Source organism: Lemur catta, chromosome 3 (assembly GCF_020740605.2).
Source record: "Lemur catta isolate mLemCat1 chromosome 3, mLemCat1.pri, whole genome shotgun sequence".
Lineage (NCBI taxonomy): Eukaryota > Metazoa > Chordata > Mammalia > Primates > Lemuridae > Lemur > Lemur catta.
In genome coordinates, this window is record NC_059130.1 from 118,169,174 (window position 1) to 118,194,056 (window position 24,883).

The 24,883-nt window shown below is 38.1% G+C and overlaps 1 protein-coding gene across 6 annotated transcripts in view; it reads right to left on the reverse strand.

The window, feature by feature from the left end:
• The window catches only part of VPS13D (vacuolar protein sorting 13 homolog D), a 248,099-nt gene that overhangs the window by 119,463 nt on the left and 103,753 nt on the right, over window positions 1–24,883 (reverse strand). For all 6 annotated transcript variants that reach the window (XR_006733919.1, XM_045546090.1, XM_045546092.1 and 3 more), the window contains 9 exons: window positions 21,278–21,525; window positions 18,650–18,841; window positions 18,214–18,340; window positions 16,200–16,342; window positions 12,267–12,397; window positions 11,877–12,052; window positions 7,451–7,574; window positions 6,392–6,627; window positions 3,165–3,273 (listed from right to left, as the gene is read on the reverse strand). Coding sequence is in view for 5 of the 6 variants with exons in the window: in XM_045546090.1 (XP_045402046.1) it covers window positions 3,165–3,273; window positions 6,392–6,627; window positions 7,451–7,574; window positions 11,877–12,052; window positions 12,267–12,397; window positions 16,200–16,342; window positions 18,214–18,340; window positions 18,650–18,841; window positions 21,278–21,525 (1,486 nt within the window). In the remaining variant the exon portion in view is untranslated. The remainder of the gene's footprint in view (window positions 1–3,164; window positions 3,274–6,391; window positions 6,628–7,450; window positions 7,575–11,876; window positions 12,053–12,266; window positions 12,398–16,199; window positions 16,343–18,213; window positions 18,341–18,649; window positions 18,842–21,277; window positions 21,526–24,883) is intronic.

Here is a 24,883-nt window from a genome sequence, read left to right on the forward strand (position 1 = left end):
AATCGCACATGGGACAAGAAAGGTGTGTACACGAGCGATGGGTCAGCCGGGGGGCAGGGTGTGATGACATCTGACATCCATGCCAAGGGGTTAGAGAGAGGAACCTAAGTGGAGCATCAGAGACAGAGAGCGAGGTGAGGAGGACATTCCTGCAAAGGGAAGGGCTTGGAAGGGGGGCTGCCCAGCACATGGAGATCAGAGCCCAAGGGAGGTAACAAGGGTGTCCACACAGGAGATGGGGCAATTGTGGTAATGGTAGACAAGTTACATTACGGAAACTGATCAAATCAATAAATATATTCTCAGTGCTAGACAAGGAAGTTTACAAATATGGAGGGGGAGAAAATGACAATGAACTTTGTGAAGGTGGACTGGAATTGTAAATATTGGTGTGAACTCTGGGTTTTGGCATATATAGAGACAGATACAGTACACAGATGAACCCCTAGCTCTGTCCTCTGAGAGAGCCTGGGAACTCCAACACTGCAACAGCAACAAGTGCACCTAGTGCACATATCTTAAGTCTCTAAATTCCATTCTTTGATAGAAGGTATTGAGGCTCCCTGGAGAAGTGGCAACTTCCAGGAATGATGCAAAAAAAAAAAAACTAAGATGGGCCCAGGATAACTTGCTGTGTCAGAAAGGAAGGAAGTAAGGGCGCATGTCAAAATAACACTAAAGGTTAAAGGAGCTCACTGGCCAAAGATGAGAAATACTCAGCATCAAAATAAATACTGACAGTAACAGATAACCCACTGAATACTGGGTTATCTGACTGCCTGATACACACACACACACACACACACACACACACAAATAGAAAATTTGATGAGGAATAGGATATTTACAGCCTCAAAGTATTGCTCTACAAAATACTAATGACAAGGGGAAAAAGAACAACTTCACTTCTCAGGGGAGAAGGCTGGCAAACACCTCAATCAAGTGCTCCAAGTTAACATCACCAGTACTGGGACAAATCAACAACACAGCACTACTTTTGTAAAATTCCTCTCAACATTTCTGGAAATTTGGGCTTGTTTCAAAATCAAAAGTAAAAAATGGAAAATCAACCAAACAAACAAAAACCTAAGACATCAACATTCTTTCTTTTTTTTATTTTTCCTCTTTTTAGGGGGCGGGGGGTGGGGGAGACAGGGTCTCACTCTGCCACTTGGGCTGGCATGCAGTGGCATCATCGTAGCTCACTGCAACCTCAAACTCCTGACCTCAAGCAATCCTCCCGCCTCAGCCTCAGAGTGCTAGGATTATAGGCGTGAGTCACCACACCCTAAAGGGGATAAATCCATTTCTTAATGCCACTCATATACTTTTACATAATTTTAGATATCAGTGCAACTCATTTATTATCTAACCTCCCATTTACCAGTTTTCATTCTCAAGTAAAATAATAACTGTGAAAAAGTTCAATAAATTATAAAATGTCATTTAAAATGTTACAATTATTGCTACTTAATTTTAAAAATCTCTTCTCGTCTGCCTACCAGTCACTGGCCCTTGGAATTCCACGTTTATCGCTCAGGCTTTGCTGGTCACAGCTGGTGCTCATATCCCACCTGGTCAGTCATCTCACTCCGAGCTGGTGCTCATTTACCCTGACAGCCTCACCACCTTGTACGTTCTTTAAAGTCACCTGACATCATGTCCAAAGGTGCTTCCATTTGTTTTTTAAATTCATGTCTGTCAGACTTGCTCCTCCTTTTAGATTTCAGACCAAAATTTTGCTTCTCAAAATCTATCTTTCAAAACTTCCAGTAAAAGTGTCAAAAACTGTTTACCTTCAATTCCTATGCCTATTGGTCTTTTACTTATCACCATTCCCAAATCTCATTTCCAAAATGTATCACACACATAGGCAACAGCCATATATAAAAGAGTGTGATCACATTCTAAGCAAATGAGAATTATATGACTTGGAACTAGTATAATACAAAAATACATGCAGAAGTTCTGATACATGCTACCACATGGATGAATGTTGAAAACATGTCACGTGAAAAGAGCAAGTCATAAAAGACCATTCATATGCAAGTCCACGACATGGACATCTATAGAGACAGAATGTAGATTACAGATTGCTCAGGGCTGGGGAAACAGGGGAACCTGGGGGTGATGGCTAAAGGATACAGGGTTTCTTCCTGAGGTGATGGAAATGTTCTAAAATTGAGTGTAGTGATGGTTGCACATGTCTGTGAATATACTAAAAACCACTGAATTGTATACTTGCAAGGGTAATTTATACGGCACACAAAGTATATCTCAAAAAAGCTGTTAAAATATTAAATTAAATTTTAAAACGCATGTATTAGAGTTTCATTTGCTGTACAAAATTTGAAATAATTTGAATCCCCCCACCAATCAAAACTCTGTCAAGAGCTACATAACCTCCCCATGAGCTGTAAACAAGGCACGGTACCGCCAGGAGGGACACCACAATCAGTGGTAAGGAGGCATCCTCTGTCAGGGTACTTTTTGAATTATTTGGTTTAAATGATGTGAAGTCTTCAGGAACTATCCCCTCTCAGGTCAGTGCTTCAAATGATCACTCTTGGTGGCCTCCCTCCCCTTAAAGTGGCTTCTGCACCTTTGTGTTCCCAAATAGCTGTCATCTTTCAGTTTCAACTATTTAGACCAACTATTTCTGTCATTTTTCATATTTCTGGCCAAATTTAACTGCCTTTCTCTCCAAATATAGGTTCACTAACATAAACATTTCCCTAAAATGACTTGAAAAGAATGTCAAACTGACACTTTTTTCTCTTTTCATGGTTTCGACTCTGAAGTCAGCATTAAAAAGGGAAATTTTAGTCAGTCTGATTTTTTTTAAAATTCAGTTTAAGGAAAAGATTAGGGAAGTGTTACAACAGAAAAATAAAGTAGTGCAAAAGACAAATCACAAATTCAAGAATTAAGTTCTACCAAAAAAGCATCTCAGAGAAGGGCTTGGGATTCCTATAGCAGGCATCAGGGCACAGTGGGAACAGTGACCTGGTGCCTTCGAGACGCCTAGGTTCTACAATGTAAGCAAGTCATTCAGCCTAAGTCCCCATTTCCTCATTATAAAACAGAGACTCTGGACTAGACCCTGAGTCGCTTCCAGTGCTAAATATCTTTTATTCTAAACTCCAATTTCTAAGCTCTCTTACCTTCTTCTTTAAAATGACTCTTTGTGTCTTCGGTGAGACATCCAAAACGAGCTCAGCACAGGTAATGGCTTTGTTGGAAGCCACGGGCCTTCCTGTTCCCTCCTGCAAACTAGAATTATAAAAAAATATATATATATACATATATATATGCACACACACACACACATATACACACATAAATACATACACGTGTACAAACTCACATATGTATTCAGGTATACGTAAGCAATGCCTAAAACCTCTATTAAAGAAGAAAAGTTTTTAAAGCATAGAAGAAAAAGTCCGACATAGCAGAAAGATCAGGGTTGTATTTTTTTTCCTGCACAGTTCAAAGATTCATCTGTCAGAAGACATATTCTGACATTTTTTCCTCTCCTGATAATTTTAGTGGCTTAAAATTCAAACATAAAAGGATAACCATATGTCTTCAGAGGCTAAAAAAGGGCAAAAACCAAAACAATAGAAAAAAACAAGTCAGACATCAGACATATCAAGGGACCAAGAATTTGCTCTATTCTGCCAGGTAGAAGATCAGCATCATTGCATCCCCACATCTTGGCAAGAAATCAGAAGTCCCTTTGGAATGAAAAGAAAACAAAGGGTTCATAATCACCTTCCTCCACTTCAATCATGTTGTCTTTCTCTGTGGTTTAAGAACCCTAAGCTTTATGGAATGTTGCAGCCTGGCTATGCTTTGGGGTATTGGGAGGAGGTTTTATTTAGATTATTCTGTTACCATCAATCCCTATTATCAAAAATAAGGTATTAACAGATAAATTCAGAGTTAAAAACTAGTATTTATGACAACAAAAGCACAACTGACCCCTGCCCAAAAAAGATAAATTGGAATTCATCAAAATGAAAACCTTTGTGCTTCCAAGGACACAATCAAAAAGATAACTAACAAAATGGAAGAAAAGGCTTGCAAAAAATACATTTGATAAAAGAATGACATGAGATAATACAGAGAACTCACATAATTTAACAAAAAGGCAAATAATTCAATTTTAAAATGAGCAAATGATTTGAATAAACATTTCCCCAAAGAAGATACACGAACAGCTAATAAGCACATGAAAATATCATTAGTTATTAAGCAAATGTAAATCAAAACCAAATGAGATACCACCTTACACCTAGTAGGATGAGTACAGTAACAATTAAAAAAATGTGTTGGCAAAGAGATGAAGAAATTGGAACCCTTGTACATTGCTGGTGGGAAAGTACAATGGTTCAGCCACTGTGAAAAACAGTATGACGGCACGGCTCTTCAAAAAGTTAAACATAGAATTACCATAGAACCCAGCAATTCCACTCCTAGGTATAAACAAAAAAAAATTGAAAACAGGTACTCAAATATATGTACAGGGATATTCACAGGAACACTGTTCATAGTAGCCAACAGGCAGAAACAATCCAAACATCCATCAATGGATAAATGGATAAACCAAATGTAATATACACATACAATAGATAATTACTCAGCCATAAAAAATGCTGAATATTTTCCATAAAAAGAGTGAATACTTATACATGCAATAGTGTGGATGAACCTCAGAAACATTATGCCAAGAGAAAGAAACCAGACATAAAAGGCCACTTTTATGATCCCATTGATAACAAAATTTCCAGAATAAGTAAATCTACAGAGACTGAAAAGGAGACTGCTGGTAGCCTAAAGCTGAGGATGGAGAGGAATGGCAGTGACTGCCTGATAGGCTTGGGGTTTCTTTTTGGGGTGATGAAAATGTTTGGGGCCTAGGCAGAGGTGGTGGTCACACAACACTATGAAGGTAACAAATGCCACTGAACTGTTCACTTTAAAAAGTCAAATTTTATGTTATATGAATTTCACCTCAATAAAAACAAAAACAAAAACAAAATTTTAAAAAACTTGTCTTCTTCTTCATTATTAGTTCTCTCTAAGAATGCAAAGAAATAGTTCTAGTATACTCCAAAAGATGGTTCAACCTCTTAGTACACCAGGATTATTCTATTAATAATTCTGCTGTTAGAGTCTGAACACCAAGATTCCCAGAAGCTTCTCTTTATATCTGCTCCGTATCAGCTCAACCCATTAAGCTCATAATCCTCCATTAGAATTCTTCAGTTGAAGAGCTTAGTAACTACTGGAATTTATAGAAGGCAAAGAGAAAAACATGACTAGCAACCAGATTGAGAATTGGTTTTTCAGGCACTAAACCTTAAGCATGTCACATGGTTGGGTGCCAGAATCTTTAAAAACAAATAAACAAACAACTAACAAACACAATTGGCTCCATTATAACAAGATAAACATCCCAGCACTATCATTACCAAAGGGAACTGCAACAGACAGGAGAAACAGTGGCTATTCTCTGCAAATTCAAGTTATTACTCATACAATCTGGACTGTCGGCAGATGAGAAAGATAATGCAAAAATCCAGGGATTATTTTGTGGGCCCCAGTCACATGTAAAAATCTCTTTCACGTGCAAAAATTTTCAGAATATTTTGGAAAGGAACAGAACTTGAAATGTCCTGTTTTTCAGGTGATTTGTACTTACAATGCTAAAGATTCAACTATTTCCATTTCTTCACAGATATACTTTAAAATTGTCCCTTTAACTTCAGCACAGAAACAATAAACTGTATGCACATGTTGGTGGAATAACTACTTTTTGAAAGCCCAGTGTTTAAAATCTTTATGTGCCAATCTAATAGCAGAATTATTAATAAAATAAGCTCGATATTCTTCACCTGAGTTTTCTAAATACAACTAGTCAAACAATAATGAAGATTATGATTCCAAGACAATCAGAATTACTGTGAAGTTAAGCCCCTACACTTGCCTTTAGTGAGTATTAAGACAGACCTTTAAGTGTCTACTTAATCAGTATTCTCAATGGGGGAGAGGAGTCAGAATGATGACTTAAATAATTATGATGAAGATTAGTCAGTTTCAAAAGAGGCAAACAGACTAATAAATAGCTGAAAGAAAGTTTAAATACTAGAATGGATCTTTAAAAAAAAAAAAGTCTTGCCTCTTTGGATAAATTTTAATCCAGCCAAAAGACAAGGGTTTAAACTAAATGACCTCTTAAGATAGAACCTAAGCCTAGGATTTGGTAAAGAATGAAAGAATATTCCTTTGTTCTTTGGTCTCCTGAGAAACTGCTTAAAATTTAAAACCAGTTAATAATTAGAACCTTCTGCTTTACAAGAACAGTAATTTAATCCAGAATTACCCAGAGAATGTATATGTAGCAGCAATATAAATGAAATTTTCATAATAAAGCTGTCGGTTATCCTGGAAATCATTCATGTTGCAGTTGATCTCAGAGGAACCTGCGCCTTTAACAGTAAGAGTGATAAAAGGTGGCAGGGTGGGTTCATCCCAGGCATAATCCAATGAAGTCATAGGCTTCACTTCAGTCCGGAGCCTGGGTTCGGCTACACCATGCTGAGTAAAGACAACTGGGACCTAGAGTGACGGCAGAGAGGACAAAGAGGACTTTCATTCAGAGTGGTGTTACTGGAAAGTGAGTCAGTGCTTCCTAGGTTTAAGTTCCAGATCCTTCCCAAATGAATCCTATACAGGGAATAATCATCACTGAGGTTCATCATCTCACCTCTTCAAATGCTTTTCTAATCATCTTATAAATTCTGAAAACCTACCAATTAAAGGTCATGGGCCTACTGGATAAAGTGCTTTAAGAAGCTTTGCCAAGTCAAATATCCAGGGGAAGCAATTCTATCCTTCCAAGGGTATCTCTTCTACCCCAAACCCCCTGTGATAAACTTTGCATATAGAAAGCAATAAGAATTTTGATATATGGCTACAGAAAATCACATATTATAAGACACTGTTATTCAAAGGCATGTTTTAAAATAGAATCGAATGACTTCCACACTGGCTTTACTTGGAAGATTTATAGAAATGCTCACTGTAAGTAACCAAAAGTGGAATTGCCCATTCCCATTTTCACGGGACAATCTCATCCCTGTCTCTGTTTGTCCAGAATGTCTCCAGAGGGCATCATGTTAACCACACACTCTAGTCAAAATAAGTTTTGGTGGCTTAAAGATTACTTCTGCCTAGACAAAGGCTGCCCAGCAATCAAAATAAGCAGCAAAAACCACCTCTTAATGGTAAGGATTTCTAAGGTTGTCTAGCTATAGAAAGCCTATCTCTATAGCTTCTTTTAAACCCAAGTTTAAACTGTATTGCCCCATTATCTTAAGCACACGCTCCACCTTCCACACATGAAACCGCCAAACTGGCTCTCCTTAACTCCACTTGATACCTTAGAAAAGTTGTCAATTCGGAAAGGAGGGGGTAACTGATCTGTGTCACTAAATGAGATCCTATATGTAGCTCCTCGGAGAGTAATTTCCACGCGTAGGAAGAAGCATTTTCCCAGGGTATCTCTGCAGAATAAGAAAACAAAAGAGGTCACATAAAATGGAGGAAACAAGCTACAATTCACTTTCTTCTTATGCTTCTCACAACAGTGCTTGGGACTCAATCGATACCACCAAACCTACAGACCACTCTGTGTTTTTTGATCATACTAAAAAATTAGAAGTTGATAATATAATTACAAAATGGTGATTTTCAAATTCTTTCATTTCTTCAATATTTACTGATATCCTGCTGTAAAGAAGAGCTAAAAAGCAGAGCATGTATATGATGTATGTGTGGGCACATATATACATTTATATACAGATGTATCACTGGAAGGAATTGAAAGCTCATTTTTTTTTTTACTTTTTTTTTTTTTACCTATGTTCCATGAAAGATCATCTTTATAGAAAAATATCTGTTAAAAAATGTAGAAGAAATGAGAGAATTAGAAAGTCACCATTTTAAAACCACCAATGTAGTGACTGCTTCAAATATGAACCATCAAACCATTGAGTGACAAGTTTTTGAGAAACAGAATATTCACAGTCTAAATCATCCTTCCAATGGATTACTCTTATTCACAGAGAAGAAAGGTAAATTTACAACACAGAGATCTGGCGGACACCACCTTAATCAACAGATGATCAAACTTAACCCCATCAATAATGGGACCAACAGACACTACAGGCCTCCTGGCGGGATGCAACGGGAAACACTTATTGCAGAGGTAGCAGTTACCAAAAATGTTTGACCCAAATTTATATATACAGCAAACTATCGTCCAAATGCAGAATATAAGACATTCTAAGGTAACTGGCTTGGAGTCTTCGAAAATGTCAATGTCACCAAAAAAGGAAAAGTGGGGCTACTCCAGATTAAAGGAGACAATATACGAGCCACAGAAAATAACTGATCCTTGACTGGATCCCAGATTGGGGGGAGGGGTTGCTCTGAAGGACATTTTAGTCATTCATTCAGTCTATAAAGACTGTTTATTAGAAAACACATCAATACTAAATTTCTTCAGTATGTAATAATGGTATAACATTTATTTAGAAAAAAGTCCTTATTTTTAGGTAGTAAGTGCTGAAGTTTTTATGGCTGAAGTATCGTGATGACTTCAATTTACTTTCAAATAGTTCAGAAAAGTGGAGAGGGGGAGTGGTGGGAGAGGAGAGATAGAAAAGACAGAGAAGAGAAAGGAGAGAGAAAGTGTAGCAAAATGTTGAAAATTGGTGAATCTAGGTAAAAGATATAAGGATGCTCATTGTACTATTCTTGTAACTCTTCAGTAGTTTAAATTGTTTCCAAATGAAAAGTTGGAGAAAGTGAAAGAAATAGATGGCATAGTTCTGTTCTCAGTAGTTTAGGACTGCACACAAAACTATTTTTTTTTTTTTGAGACAGAGTCTCACTCTGTTGCCCGGGCTAGAGTGAGTGCCATGGCGTCAGCCTAGCTCACAGCAACCTCAAACTCCTCGGCTTAAGCGATCCTCCTGCCTCAGCCTCCCGAGTAGCTGGGACCACAGGCATGCGCCACCATACCCGGCTAATTTTTTTCTATGTATATTTTAGTTGGCCAGATAATTTCTTTCTAATTTTTAGTAGAGACGGGGTCTCACTCTTGCTCAGGCTGGTCTCGAACTCCTGACCTTGAGCGATCCACCCGCCTCGGCCTCCCAGAGTGCTAGGATTACAGGTGTGAGCCACCGCGCCCGGCCATGCACACAAAACTATTTTTAAAGGATTAACAAGAGGTACACAAATCATCTTCCTCCTCTTTTACTTCTTTTGGTAGTAATCATGTGTAACTTTTTTGTTTATTCCAAATTGACTTCCTATTCTCACACAGCAGATCTGAGCTGCCTCCACCCAGGCAGTATATACAACAATGGTGGTTTTAGCTACCCAGGCAGTATATAAAACAATGGTGGTTTTAGCTACAGAATCCCACACCTCTCTTCATTCTCCCTGCCACCCCAGCGAGATCTTACAGAGAACACACACTAACAGACAAAAGTTCTGGCTGAAGTCGGCATGAGGGTGTTGGAGCCCTACGCACTTGGTTCCCTTGGCCCCTAATGTCATCTCCTTCAAGCCCAATAGCTCCCAGGAAGACAGCTTGTAAACCACTGTACTCAGATGCAATTCAAACTAACAAGGCCAAGGCAAAGCATAATTAAGAAAAGCCCACCAATAAATCAGATAATGCATTTAAAAGTCAAATATAAATACTATTTTGGATCATATATTGTTAATTATCATATTTCTGTTCCTTTACAGTAGTGTTTTCAATAGAGAACTGACCATAATGTGTAAAAGATTAAATTTTGCTTCTAAACGTGTTCAAACAGCACTGATTTCAGATTCTTTAGCTTCAAAAGCATTTGATGAAATTAAAGACAACACAAATAAATGAAAAGGCATCCCATGTTCATGGATTGGAAACATAATTGTTAATATGTCAATACTACAAAACACAATCTACAGATTTAATGTATTCCTTATCAACATTCCAATGGCATTTTTTGCAGAAATAGAGAAAACAATCTTGAAAAAGAAGCACACAGTTGGAGGTCTCACATTTCCTCATTTCAAAGCTTATTATAAAGGTACTGTAATCAAAAACAGTGTGGTGCTGGCATAAAGACAAACAGACCAATGGCACAGATTAGATGGCCCAGAAATAAACCCTCACAAACAGGGTCAAATGATTTTCAAGAATGGTACCAAAACCATGTCATTGGGAAAGGAGAGTCTTTTTAACAAACAGAGTTGGGAAAACCAAATATCTACATACCAAAGAATGAAGATGGATGTTCACCTTATACCATATACAAACATGAACCCAAAATGGATCAGAGACCTAAAAGTAAGAGCTAAAACTATGAAACTCTCAGAATAAGAATTCCTACAACTCAACAACAACCTAATTCAAAAATGGGAAACCTAAAAAAACAAACAACCTAATTAAAAAATGTGCAAAGGACTTGAATAGATATTTCTCCAATGAAGATATACAAATGACCAACAAGCACATAAAACATACTCAACATCTCTAATCATTAAGGATATGTGAATCAAAACCACAAAGAGATACCACCTCACACCCATTAGGATGGCGACTACCAAAAACACAGAAAATAACAAATGTTGGTGAGGTTGTGGAGAAATTGGAACTTTATGCACTGTTGGTAGGAAAGTAAAATGATGCAACTACTATGGGAAACAGTATGGCGGTTCCTCAAAAAATTAAAAGTAGAATGACTACAGGATCCAACAATTCCACTTCTGGGTCTATACCCAAAAATATTGAAAGCAGAGTCTTGAACAGATATTGGTACACCCATGGTCATAGTAGCATTATTCACAATAGCGAAAGATGGAAGCCACCCAAGTGTCCATCAATAGATGAATGGACAAACAAAAAGTGGTACATATACACGATGAAATATTATTCAGCTTTAAAAACGAGGGAAATTCCAGCATATTACAACACGGATGAACAATGAGGACATTATGCTAAGTGAAATAAGCCAGTCAAAAAAGACAAATGCTGTATGATTCAACTTATATGAGGTACCTAGAGTAGTCAAATTTATAGGGACACAAAGTAGAATGTAGTTGCCAAGGGCTGGGGGCAAGGGGAATGGAGAGTTATTTAATGGGTACAGAGTTTTCAAAGACGAAAAGACTTCTGGAGATTGCACAACAATGTGAACACACTTATGTTATGAGCCATACACTTAAAAATGGTTAAGATGGTAAATTTTATGTGCGTTTTATCAGAATATTAAAATTATTAAACAATTTAAAAAAAAAAGCACTTGATGAAAGCAGCAAGAAATATTAAGTCATCCTAAGCTAGTTCAGGTTAAATACAGTTGATTTGCCTTAGCAAGGGCTGAGCATCCCTGGGCTAGGCATAGAAGGCCAGATGAGTTACTAGGACTGCATCAGATGAGAGAAGAGTTTGTGCAAACGTGCCAGAATAGACAAAAACATTTATAATCAGTGTTACCATCTAAATGCAGATAGACTTTTCAGAGTTGCAGGTAATCAGGATATGAGCTTAGTGTTACTCCTTGGACTTGTAGCCTCTAAGATCACAGCAATGACACAATGGTCAAAACTGGCAATACTCAGTTTAGCTCATTCCATCAAAATGGTCATTCATGCTTCCCTGGACTTTGTAAGTTCTAAGGCCTTCATCTGAGCCAGAAATATACATATCCATTTTACAAAGAGCAGTGTGGGCTTACTATTTATATTACTACACCTCAAACAAGGCTACTTTTTATCTATATTTAGAGTCTTGAACTTACCTCATATTGATATGGAAGGAATTATTCTTGTTGACTTCAAAGCCTCCAGACCAAATACAGTTGGGAACATCCATCAGTCTGACACACAATAGCTGATCATAGTCATTCCGAGGCCAGTGGAACACCACACTGGAACCAGGAAGGGTGGAAATGTAACCTTCAGGATTGGCTGTTCCCTAAAACACACAGGATTACTGGCTTTAGTCAACAAGTAAATGTTTACTGAGTACCACTCTTAGGCTTACCCTCTATCAAAAGCTATTTGGGTAAAGGCATAGAATGATTATTCACATCACAAAACTCACAGTCTTGACAGGGATAAGCTATGACATTAAAACTCACTGTACTAGTAAATAAGTACTGGTCATTCTTCAAAAGCAAACAGCTTACCTGTCCCCTGGCAAATTCCCTCTGTGCAAATGCAAGCTTGTGAGATGATTTATTATCCAGCAGGTAACGGGGGGCAAAGATGACCACACAGGTGTCAATGTATCGACCTCGGCCTTTCTTGACGTCAATACCTACAAATAGCAAGAACCACTTTCATGAATTAATCTGAAGAGAAAAAATTCTTGGTTTGACAAAAAAAAACAGCCTTCAGAATTACTTAGTTTCTCTGAAAAAACTACTGTACCATCCAGAGAGGATACTGAATCTTCCAGGAATGGAATGGAAGAAGCAATTCACTCAAAGTATTATTCCTTCTTCCCATTCAGACCTTAAAAAGTTTCAGAGAGAACATCAGTGTCCTCATAATTCGTAGTTTCTTCACAAAGTGCGTATCAGTATAATAGCAACTGAAATGTATAGCTGTTGAGCCACACATACCTTAGGTTTCCATTTACGAAGCTGACTACCAAGACAGTTTCACACGATACATTTCTGTTTATACTTGGGACACAAAATTTCCTTCTAGAGAACATTGCCACTTTTATAGGATATAACGGAAATTTCAGATTACTTAGTTGTAAGATTCTATAACACCCTCAACTCACTTGACTCCTCTCTAGTATTTTCTTTTAGCCCATTGCCCAAGAATCCAGCTCAAACATGATGCTAAATATTATACAATTTATTTATTTATAAAATAAATTTGTTTTCAGCACCTACTATGTGCTGGGAAAAAATAACAAAACAGTCCGAAGGAAACCGCAAAACACAAAGTTCCAAATAAAGAAAGAAAAATGAAGCAGCACTGAATTACTTTTTAAAAACTCTGATAAAAAAATTTTTTTTTTTTTTTTTTTGAGACAGAGTCTTACTCTGTTGCCCAGGCTAGAGTGCCACGGCGTCAGCCTAGCTCACAGCAACCTCAAACTCCTGGGCTCAAGCAATCCTCCTACCTCAGCCTCCTGAGTAGCTGGGATTACAGGCATGTGCCACCAGGCCCGGCTAATTTTTTCTATATATGTTTTTAGTTGTCCATATAATTTCTTTCTATTTTTAGTAGAGACAGGGTCTTGCTCTTGCTCAGGCTGGTCTCGAACTCCTGAGCTCAAACGAGTGCTAACCTCCCAGAGTGCTAGGATTACAGGTGTGAGCCACTGCGCCCAGCCCTGATAAAAATTTTTAAAAATATAAAACTCAGCAGGATGAATTATTCATTCATTCATTCAGTTATAAATACAGCAATTATATTTAAGGCACTGGGCTGAGCTTTGGTTATAAAATGATAAAAAATATTTACAGTAGAAATAATAAAATCAACAACAATAATATTTACTAAACTCTTAATACACGGCAGGCCCTCTACCAAAGGCTTTACACTGAATCCTTATAACAACTTTATGAGTTAAATATTTCATTATTTCCATTTCACAGATGTGGAAACTAAGGCATGGAAAGCTAAGTAGTTTGCTCTAGGTCATGCGGCCAGTAACTGGCATAGCTGGGATTCAGGCCCCCGCAGCCTGCCTCTGGAACCAGCACGCTCACTTGGCTTGCTTATACCGTGACAGGACACGCAAGGACCTACTCAGCAGTCCAGGTAACAACAGAACCATAAAAACAGAGACTCCACTATAGGACATGACAACCAGGTGTCTTAGATTTCCCAACACAATCCCAATTATAAACATTCCAATCTGGTAACTCGGTAGTTATTCACTTATACTGGCTTAAAAACTCTGGTATTCCTTTAATGTAAGCCTTGAAAATACCTGAAAGACTAAGAAAATCACAAAAACAAATTTCCTTGAAACTCCGTATTTAAGAAATGTTATGTAATACTGGGATAGAGAGATATACCTACCACTTTTCTTTCTGTGATATACAGAGAAGCTTTAGTTGTCAGAAATCAACATTACCATAGTTAGCTGATCTCAACTAATACAAAGTCTGCCTACAAAAGATGTATTAATTTGATATTACAAAAAGAGTCTAGGGTACCCTAGAACAGTATAGATAATTTGGGGAGAAGGGGGGGGACTTTTTTTTCCCCTTTTCATCTTAGAAAACACCCAATAAATCAATAGATGATAAGATCAAAAGGCACAAAATCCTTTTTGGAGGTCCAAACGAGGCTAACTAGCAGGGCTGTCCCTGGCTTTTCAGTTTGGGACTGTGCTTTCAACTTTCCTGATAGAGAGCTAGTTATCTATCCAATTCTTCAAATATTTAAGTCAGAGATTTCACAAATTCCCTTGATAATATACAGCAAAATCTCATGATCCTTAAGAATTATCAAGTCCTATGTTAGCCCACCCCCCCCCCAATATGCTTTCCCTTCCTGGAACAACAAAACTCAAATCAGTCTTGCCCCTAAAGACCTATACTACGAGCTTTAATGAATACTCCTAGCATAAAAGTATACATGGGCAATCACTGCGTATGTCTGACTGGTCTGCTCAGTTTGCCTCTATGCAAGAATTCTATGGTTCTTAGTGCTAGCTGCTTGAAAACAAACAAGCTCCCCCACCCCATCCCCCAATTTGTCCCAACTTCAGCTTCCAGTCAGCCTATGGTAGCTTGCTTTGGAAAATATATCAAGGGCAAGACACCCCAGCAGAAAGCCAAACTCAGCACGAAACAGCCTTTGCCTAGTCAAGGGGTGGAGCAAACAAATGTGAGAAAAAGTAAAGAAAACAATCCTCAGCTGGAAGATCAAACAGAGTTTATTTCTTTTAAAAATCTTAATGTCAACTTTAAGGTGACAGCTCGCATGTCAAGGGAGAATGAATACAAATCCATGTTTAAAAACCTGAAAAAGAAACTGTACTTGGAAGATTCTTTTCCTAACAAATCCTCAAACATTTAAACATATCCCTGATTCTCCATGGGATTCAGGGGAATATGTTAATGATGCCACCCCAGTTTTTCCTTCTACAACATGAATATATCTGTCCAATACAGTAGCCACTAGCCATATGTGGCTATTTAACTTTAAATTCATTAAAATTAAATAAAATTCGATTCCTCAGTCACACGTGGCACATTTCTCAGTAACGGGCTCTCAAGTGCTCAGCAGCCGCATGTGGCTAGTGGCTACTGTATCAGAGAGTGCAAAATAGAACATTTCCATCATCCCAGAAAGTTCTACAAGACAATGCAGTTCTAGACGGTGTTGAAATACTCAAAACTAAACATTTCTTTGAGATCCTCAGAAATTATATAATAAAAGAAGGATGGATGTCCTGCTAACATTTTAAACCTGAAGCATATTTAAATCAAATTTATCTTAACCACTCAGAAAATCTTTTGACTATTCTTAAGTGGCTATAAGGCATGTGGGTAGAATATCCTCCCCTCCCCTTCCCATCCTTCCTATCTCTAGAAGCTAAGTTAGTTGGGGTGTTTCTAATTACTACAAACACCAAGTACATTTTATTATATTTGCTGCCTCTAATTCGTAGACCCCAATCCTAACCTTACTTCTGACCCAGACTTCCCCTTTGCATCTAGGCAGGTCACTTAACCTCTCTCCTTTAGTTTCAAGAAGAACAATGCTTCTTACCCTCTTAGGGTTTGCAAATTTTAATGAATGCGTGGGAATACTTGGAGGATGAAAAGCATTCTAAGTGTTCCTATTATTCCCCTGAAAAACAAGGATTCAAGCCAAACTGATACTTTCCTGACACAGGTGAGTCTGAAATTAAACAGAGCCACAGACCTCAAAAGGGCAGTGTTTAGGTGGCTCCACAGATCCCCAGGAGAACAGATCTGTGTTGATATTAACCTAGCATTCAGAGAGGAGATACCTCACTCAATGCCAAATGAGAAAATCAGCACTTGTGGCTAGACCAAATGCACAGCCAGCTTATTCCTCCCAGCCTGAGGTTGTCGGCTAACGATTCTTACTCTCCCACTGTCCCAAACGTGACCCACCAATGTTATAGATCAGCCCTGGGCGATTTCCTTGCTGGATGACTTTCAAAGCTCGGACACCACTACCACCATCCAGGGAGAAGCCCTGACACCAGCCCGGCATGCCTTCCGGATGAATCCCCCTTCCGATTCTCATCGTGCAGCTGTGGGGCAGAAAAGCAAAGATGTACATATTCATCCACAAGAAAGTCTTATCTACCTGTTCTAATCAGGAAATACTAATGTAGCTATTACTCAAAACTAGATCTCTAATACTGACTCTCTTCCTCACTCTTATGTGATTCCCAAGCACAGTGAGAAAATTAATCAGTGGTCAAAACTCCATCTTAGAGGCTGAGTATGGTGGCTCACACCTGTAATCCTAGCACTCTGGGAGGGCAAAGTGGGAGGAATGCTTCAGCCCAGGAGTTCGACATCGGCCTGCCAATAGCAAGACCTCAGCTTTACAAAAAAAAAAAAAAATCAGCCGAACGAATGTGGTGGTGCATGCTTGTAGTCCCAGCTACTCAGGAGACTGAGGCAGGAGGATCACTTGGGCCCAGGAGTTGGAGGCTGATGTGAGTTATGATGATGCCACTGCACTCTAGCCAAGGCAACAGTGAGACCTTCTCTCAAAAAAAAAAAAAAAATCCAAAACAACCCTCTATCTTAGAGGTAGCCACAGTCCAACAGTGTGTGAAATATATTGACATCTACAACTAAATCCTTTAGGAGAAAACATTAGGATTCTATAAACATGACATATGAGGAAACACTATCATTTCTATTATTGCCCTGAAAATCATGGATTCAGGTCAAACTGATCCTTTCCTGACTCAGGTATTTTCAAGGGTTCATTAAAAAAAAAAGCAAGAGAAGAGTATGGACATAACATGCAGCCAATGGTGCGTTACTTCTAAGGATTGGTACCATTACAACAGCAAGGCATTGTTCAGTTGGTCAATGTCTTGTCTCTCTGAGTCTCAGTTTCCTCATCTTATAATTGCCCTCCCTAAATTATTGGGATGTTGGGGAGAATCCAGTGAGATAGTCTATGTGGAAATGCTTTGGGAACTACAAAATCCATGGATAAAACAAACTGTTTGACAAATGTGAAGTCCTAGACCTAAAACTGTCCAAATCCTTTCAGGGAAAGAATGAGATTGGGCTTGTGGTACATGTCGAGTATCTGGCTGTATCTCCTATAATATCTGCAACTCTAATCAATCTTCTCTCCTTGACTACAACACCAGTCTAGATTCTAGCTCTCCCTGGTAGGTGCATCTGTACCCACTGAAGTGCAGTACTCCAGAAGCCTTCCTGTTAAGCTTTCAGCAGAATTATTCCTATAGATAACAGGGCATGGTATTTTAGTACTATCAAATACACCCCTTCATCTCTGGATTAGGGCTCTGAATGAGAAGACTCCTATAAAAAGCAGAACATCAAAACCAAGAATAAAAAGAATTAATGCTCCTACCATACATTAAAAGGACATGTCATCTCATCCTCACAATTGCTGCTTTTCACGGCTTTTAAACATGCAATGAGTGGTTTGAGTTTTTAAAATGGTACATTTTATTTCAAGGGTAAAAGGGATGAATTTTAAAACCTTACACAAATCCTGGATTGGCTTAACACGGCTGAAGGTTTTACCAAAGGGTCAGTCTATGTCTACTCTGATGCCAGCTCCTCTGCCTGTGCTAAAAGCTTATAGGGGAAGAGAAACTGCAGAGAAAAGAAGGGAACACATAGGTTTCTCTTCGCTGGCAGAGTTATGAGTAAGAGAACTACTTCAATACATGTAAAATAAAACTAGCTTTCATTATAAACCAACCAAATGGTTTATTTTCAGTATCGAATAACACAGAAATTAGATCCCCAAAAATCCCATTAGGTCATGGTTCTATTCCCCTGCCAAGTCAGAATTGTTATCTATGGTATATTTCTACTTACATGGATATATTATAGCCTTTGCTAATTTCTTCCCTTCCCTAGGAGCTTATTTCCCCTTCCCATAAATAACTGTACTCACAGGTTGGGCTGCTCTTTGTCAGCATAGCAGAATAAGAGAGGGCTCAGGCTCCGGGCCAGCTCGTGTTCCTCAAACTGGCCTGCAGCATCTGTCTTTGCATTGTCCTGTCTGAAGATCAGCGGTAACCCTTGAGAAAGGAGGGGAGAGGTTTATATCAATCCCACCCAGTCTACCAAAGAGAGATGCAAATGGTCAATAAAAAAAAATCATCAAGGGTGAAAATAGTGAAAATTGAGTGTATTTAGTGGGCTCAGTTCGTTGAATAAAAGGACAGTTTTGACCAGGATTAAGCACTTATTATGGAAGCAGGAAGGTTTCAGCAGCTTAAACTGCTGAAGTAATCTATTTGCATTGGCTCCATTTAGTGAGCTGAGCAAATAAATCTGAATTCCCATGACTAACGCCAAAGGCTTACTGGAGCAGCCTCTGTACATACCTGTTTTGTTAATCAGCCAATATGGAGCAGAAATGAAGATCTTTAAGGATCCTTCCGCTCGGCACACAATCCGGATGGTGAGGTTTAGCTGCCGCCGGTTGATGTCATAGAGTCGCATTCTCACCATATAGTTTTGGGTTCCAGGTGGAATGAGCAATTCTTTACAGATGGGAAAATTCTCCAATGATACCCCTAAAGAAGATAAAATTATTAACTTTCTAGGTTCTCACTTTAGTTTGTTAAAACAGCCCACAGAAAACTAAAGTGGATTCCTTTTAGAAAACGCAATAATTAAATATCTCACTGGTAACTATCTCATTAGATTGGCCATTGTCCTCTAGCTGGGGTGAGAATAAATATAAGAAAACCAGAAGGCCTGGAAGTCACATTAGGGAGTCTAAATTGTACAAGTAGAAGGATCTGAATACCAAAAAGCTATCAGTAGCAGTTACGATCATTAGGAGCTCATGATATATCCTATGATGGCAGGGGGCAGGAGGGGACAGGCGTTTCTGTTTTGTACGGGGGCTCAACAAATACTTTAAAAAGTACATTAAAAAACTATCATAAAAACTAACAAACATTAAAGACCTACTTTCTTTAGAATGAATAGAATTGCACTATTTTTCTTTTCTAAATTAAGCTCAAGGGTTATATGATCACTGAAATGTAATCTTGTCACTGTGGGACACATTGCTCAAGTTCAGTGAGTTTCAGGTTCCTCGCCTATAAAGGGGGACACCACCTGTCTCAGCCTGAACCAAGCACTGTTGTAAAGATCAAATGAGATGATACAGGGAAAGCAATTACATAACTGTAAAAAGATAAATATCTAAGTTATTATTACTTTAACATGTCTATGGCAGTTTTAAAGAAACATACTTTCTTCTTAAACTCCAGGAGTACTTCTTTGCTTTTTTTTAAACTTAAAAATTTTTTTAATTGACACATAGTAATTGTATGTGTTGATGGGGTACAGTGAGATGTTTCAATACATATATACATTGTGTAATGACCAAATCAGGGTGTTTAGCATTTCCCTAATCTCAAACATTCATCGTTTCTTTGAGAACACTGAAAATCCTCTCTTCTAGCTATTTTGAAACATACCATACAGTATCGTCACCTATAATCACCCTTGCTCTTTAAGGGCTGCAAATATGATGATGACTCTCTACTTTGACTTCAATCATCCTTAAAACTGAAAATTACTGATGCGTTAAACATTCCAAACTTCCATTTCTTCATCAGTACAGTGGGGCAAATAACTATTGCCACAGGGATTACATGAGATCACCTGTGTGAAAAAGTCTGGCTTGTGCCTGGAGTACAGTGTATGCTTAGCAAATGTTTATCCCTTCCCGGAAAAGAGAAGAAGAGACATATGATTTTGTTCATTTTACAGCTAGGAAAAAGTATAGTCTAAAAATGATACATATATCAAGTGAGCAATGTAAGAAAAAAGTTTCCATTGAGTGCCTCCTCTATAAATATTCTGGCTTTTCAGTTTTTTTCTTTTGATCATTTTCTGTAAGTTTTTTTTTTTTCAAGAGATGTGGTTTCGCTATGTTTCCCAGGCTGGAGTACAGTGGCAATTCACAGGTGCTATCATAGCACACTATAGCCTCAAACTTCTGGGCTCAAGCTATCCTCCCACCTCAGTCTCCTGAGTAGCTGGGACTACAGGTGGATGCCACCACGACTAGCTACAGGGTTTTTTTTGGTTTATTTGTTTGTTTGTTTCTTTTTAAACTGTATAATTCCTTTAAGCTGGTGATATAGCTCTCTCCAAATCTCATGTTGCGACTGATCCCCAATGTTGGAGATGTGGCCTGATGGGAGGTATTTGGGTCGTGGGGCCAGATCCCTCATGAATGGCTTGGTGCTGTCCTCCAGGTAATGAGTGAGTTCTCACTCCATTACTTCTCACGAGAACTGATTACTTAGAAGAGCCTGCTGGCTATGGTGGCTCATGCCTGTAATCCCAGCTACTCAGGAGGCTGAAGCAGGAGGATCACTTGAGGCCAGGAATGCAAGACCAGTCTGGGCAACATAGCAAGACCCTGTCTCTTAAAAAATGAAAAAATAAATTAGCCAAGCATGGTGGCACATGTCTGTAATCCCAGCTACTCAGGAGGCTGAGGTAGGAGAATTACTTGAGCTCAGGAGTTGAAGGCTGTAATGAGCTATGATCCCACCATGGCACTCCAACCTGGGTGACGGAGTAAGACCCCATCTCTTAAAAAAAAAAAAAAAAAGGCGAGAGAGTCTGGTACCTCCTTCATACTTCTCCCCATCTCACTCCCCCTCTCACCATGTGACATGTGACATGCCAGTTCCCCTTTACCTTCCACCATAAGTGGAAGCTTCCTGAGGCCTTCATCAGAAATAGATGCTGACACCATGCTTCTTATACAGCCTACAGAACCATGAGCCAAAGAAAGCTCTTTTCTTTATAAATTACCCAGCCTCAGGTATTCTTTTTTAACAATGCAAACTGGACTAAGACAGCTGGCTTATTGAGATATACATACCACAATTTCTCCAAGATATTTATGAAATAATCACAAAATACTCATTGGTATTTTCATAGGATTACAACAAATGATTATTTGACCACATCCTTACCTAGTTCAATGTTCTGGGATGTATCAGCTGTATGGAGAGCTGCCTCCTTCCCAGGTTTCAGTGTCCCATTAATTGGCATTCCTTTAACATAAAATTCAAGTTCACAGGGTAGCAAGTTGCAGATTACCACAGTTGGCAGAAGATATATAGTATGCCCAGGCTGTCTGAAAATCTGTTTTGCACTGTCAGAAAATATGTTTGAGGGCATGTAATCTGGGTAATTCTCTTTCTTTATAGCCACACAAAACCTATGAAGACAAAACGGTGTGAAAACCATCAGCCTGAATGAAGAATTTTTTTTTCTCCTTAGCTGAGTATGAGAAAGAGTAACATTAAAATGATTTGATAAGTCAGTAAGATATTTGCAATTTTCAATCCAAATACATTTGGAGGCATAATACATAATGAAATGTATAGATTTTAAATATTCAGTTTGGTGAATTTTGATAATTATATACACTTCTATAACCACCACCTGAAACAAATTATAGAGTATTTCTCTCACCCCAGAAAGTTCCCTCATGTCCCTTTTCCACTGATACTCTCTTCCATCGTTAATGTAACCACTTTCTAACATTTATCACTATGGATTAGTTGTATCTGTTCTTGAACTGCACAGAAATGAAATCATGCAGTATATAGTACTCTTTGTGCCTGGCCTTTTGTCCTCAACATGGATTCTCAGCAAGATTCAGCCATGTTGTTGTATACATCATATCTGATTTTTACCATTGCCTGGTAGTACACCATGGTATGAATGAATCATTTTTTATTTATTCATTATCCTGTTGAGAGCCAATCGGGTTGCTTTCAGTTTAGGACTAAATGAACATTCTTCTACAAATATTTTTGTGGCCATATGTCTTTATTACTCCTAGGTAAATACCTAGGAGTAGACTTGTTGGGTCCTTAATTTTTATAAAAAACTGCCACAAATTTCTCCAAAGTGGTTGTGCCATTTGACACTCCCACTAGCTATTTATGAGAGTGCCAATTGCTCCACATCTTTGTCAACTTTTGGTGTGGTCAGTCCTTCTTGTTTTAGCCATTCTAGTGAAAGCAAAATATTCTTCACTGTGGTTCAGATCTGCATTTCCCTAATGATTAATGATGCTAAGCATCTCTTGGCCATTTGTATATTCTCTTCCGTAAACTGTCAGTTCAAGTTTTTTGCCTATTTTTATTAGGTTGTTTATCTTTTTACTGTAGATTTGTAGGAAGTTCTTCACATATTCTATATAAAATTCCTTTGTCAGACGTATATATTTTTCTAATTCTGTGGTTTGTCTCTTCCTTTTCTTACTGTTGTCTACTGATGAACCAAAAATTTTAACAAAGTTCAATTTCTCAAGTTTTTCTTTAGTGGTTAGTGCTTGTTGTGTAGGAAATCATTGTCTACTCCAAAGTCATGAAGATATTTTTCTATGGTTTCTAGAAACTTTATGATTCTGAGTTTTACATTTAGGTCCATGATCCATCTCAGATTAAGTTTTGCATATGAAGTGAGATAGGGGTTGAAGATCACATTTTCATAAGGATATCCACTTGTTTCAGCAATATTTGTTTCAGACTTTCCTTTCCCTCATTTAGATTGACTTGGCTCCTTGACTGATAATCAAGTCTCCATATATGCACGGGTCCATTTCTAGATTCCCTTTTTGTCACACTGATCTATCTTCTATCTTTATGCCATTTACATACTGTCTCAATAACTGTGACTATACAGTGAGTCTTGAAAACAGGTTTTATAAGTCCTCTAGCTTTGTTCTTCTTTACCTTTTGTTTTCTTTTGTTTTCTTTTCTTAAGAGACGGAGTATTGCTATGTTGCCCAGGCTGGTCTTGAACTCCTGAGCTTAAGCAATTCTCACACCTTAGCCTTCCAAAGTGCTGGGTTACAGGTGTGAGCCATCATGCCCAGCCTGTTCTTCTTTTTAAAGATGACACTGAATATGCTAGATCCCTTGCAGTGCCATGTAAATTTATAATGGCTTGTCTATTTCTTCAAAGCATCCCAATGGGATTTTGGTAAGGATTGTATTATATCTTCAGATCAATTTATTAAGAATGGGAATCCTAAAAATACCAAGTTTTCCAACCCATGAACTTGGTATATCTTTCTACTTATTTAGATTTTCTATAATTTCTCTCAGCAAGGTTTTACAGAAACTTTCTAGGGTAGAAGACTCATACATCAGTCCTCAGATTGGTTCCTGGGTATTTAATGTTTTTGATGCTATTATGAATGGTGTTTTTTTAAATCACATTTTCCCATTGTTCATGGCTAGAGCATAAGAATACAACTGATTTTTACAGGTTGATCTTGAATCCTGAAATCCTGACAAATTAGGTCTAGCAATTTTCTTACATATTCCATGCCTTTTCTACATACCTAATTGTGTCATTTGCAAACAACAACAGGTTTATATCTTTTGAGATCTTTATTCTTTTTTGACATCTTATTTATTATTTATTCAGCCTTATTGCAATGGCTAGGACTACTACTGCCATGTTAAGTACAGTGCCTGGTTCCCAAGTGCAAAGGGAAAAGAGTTTAATGTTTCACCATCAAGTATGATGTTAGCTGTAGGTTTATCATACACGCCCTTTAGCGGATTTTAAAAGTCGCCTTCTATCCCTACTTTGTTGAGTGTTATGGACTGAATGTGTCACCCCAAAATTCCTATATTGAAGCCTTAACCCCCAGTGTAATCGAATTTGGAGGTGGGACCTTTTGGAGGTAATTATATTTAGATGAAGTGATGAGGGTGGGGCCCCCATAATGGGATTAAGGTACTTATAAGAAAAGGAAGAGAGACCAGAGCTTGCTGCCACTCTCTCTGTGCCATGTGAGGACACAATGAGAAGGAAGCCATCTGCAAGTCATCAAGAAGAACAACCTGGCCAGAAGCTGAATCAGCAGGCACCTTAATCATGGACTTCCCAGCCTCCAGAACTATAAGAAATAAATGTCTATTGCTTAAGCCACTCAGTCTATGGTATTTTGTTACACAGCAGCCTGAGCTAAGACACTGAGCATTATCGTGAATGGATGTTTAATTCTAGCAAATGCTATTAATATTTTTTTGCATTGGCCAAGATTATCTGATGTATTTTCTCTTTCAGCCTCTTAATATGGTGAATTACATTTGCTTATTTTCAAACGTTAAGCTAATCTTAAATTTCTGAGATAAACCCATTTACTGGATATCTGCATGTCTTCATGGGGGACACTGGTTCATAGCTTTTTTTTCTTTTATGGTATTGATACAGATATTGTGCAGAGAACTGGTATTATTTCTTCCTTAAATGTCTGGTAAAATTCACTAGTAAAGTCATAAGGGCCTAGAGTGTTCTTTGTGGGAAGGCTTTTCTATAAATTAAACTTCTTTGACAGATATTAGATTTTCTGTTTCTTCTTTTTATCTTTTTCATAATTTGTCTTTTTCAAGAAAAGTGTCACTGAAGTGTGGAATTGATTGGCATAAAATTGTTATCTCCTTTTCATCCTTTTAATGTCTGTAGGATCTGTAATAATGTCTCCTTTTTTCATTCCTCATGTTGGTAATTTGTATTTTCCCTCTTTTCTCCTTGATCAGTCTTGTTAG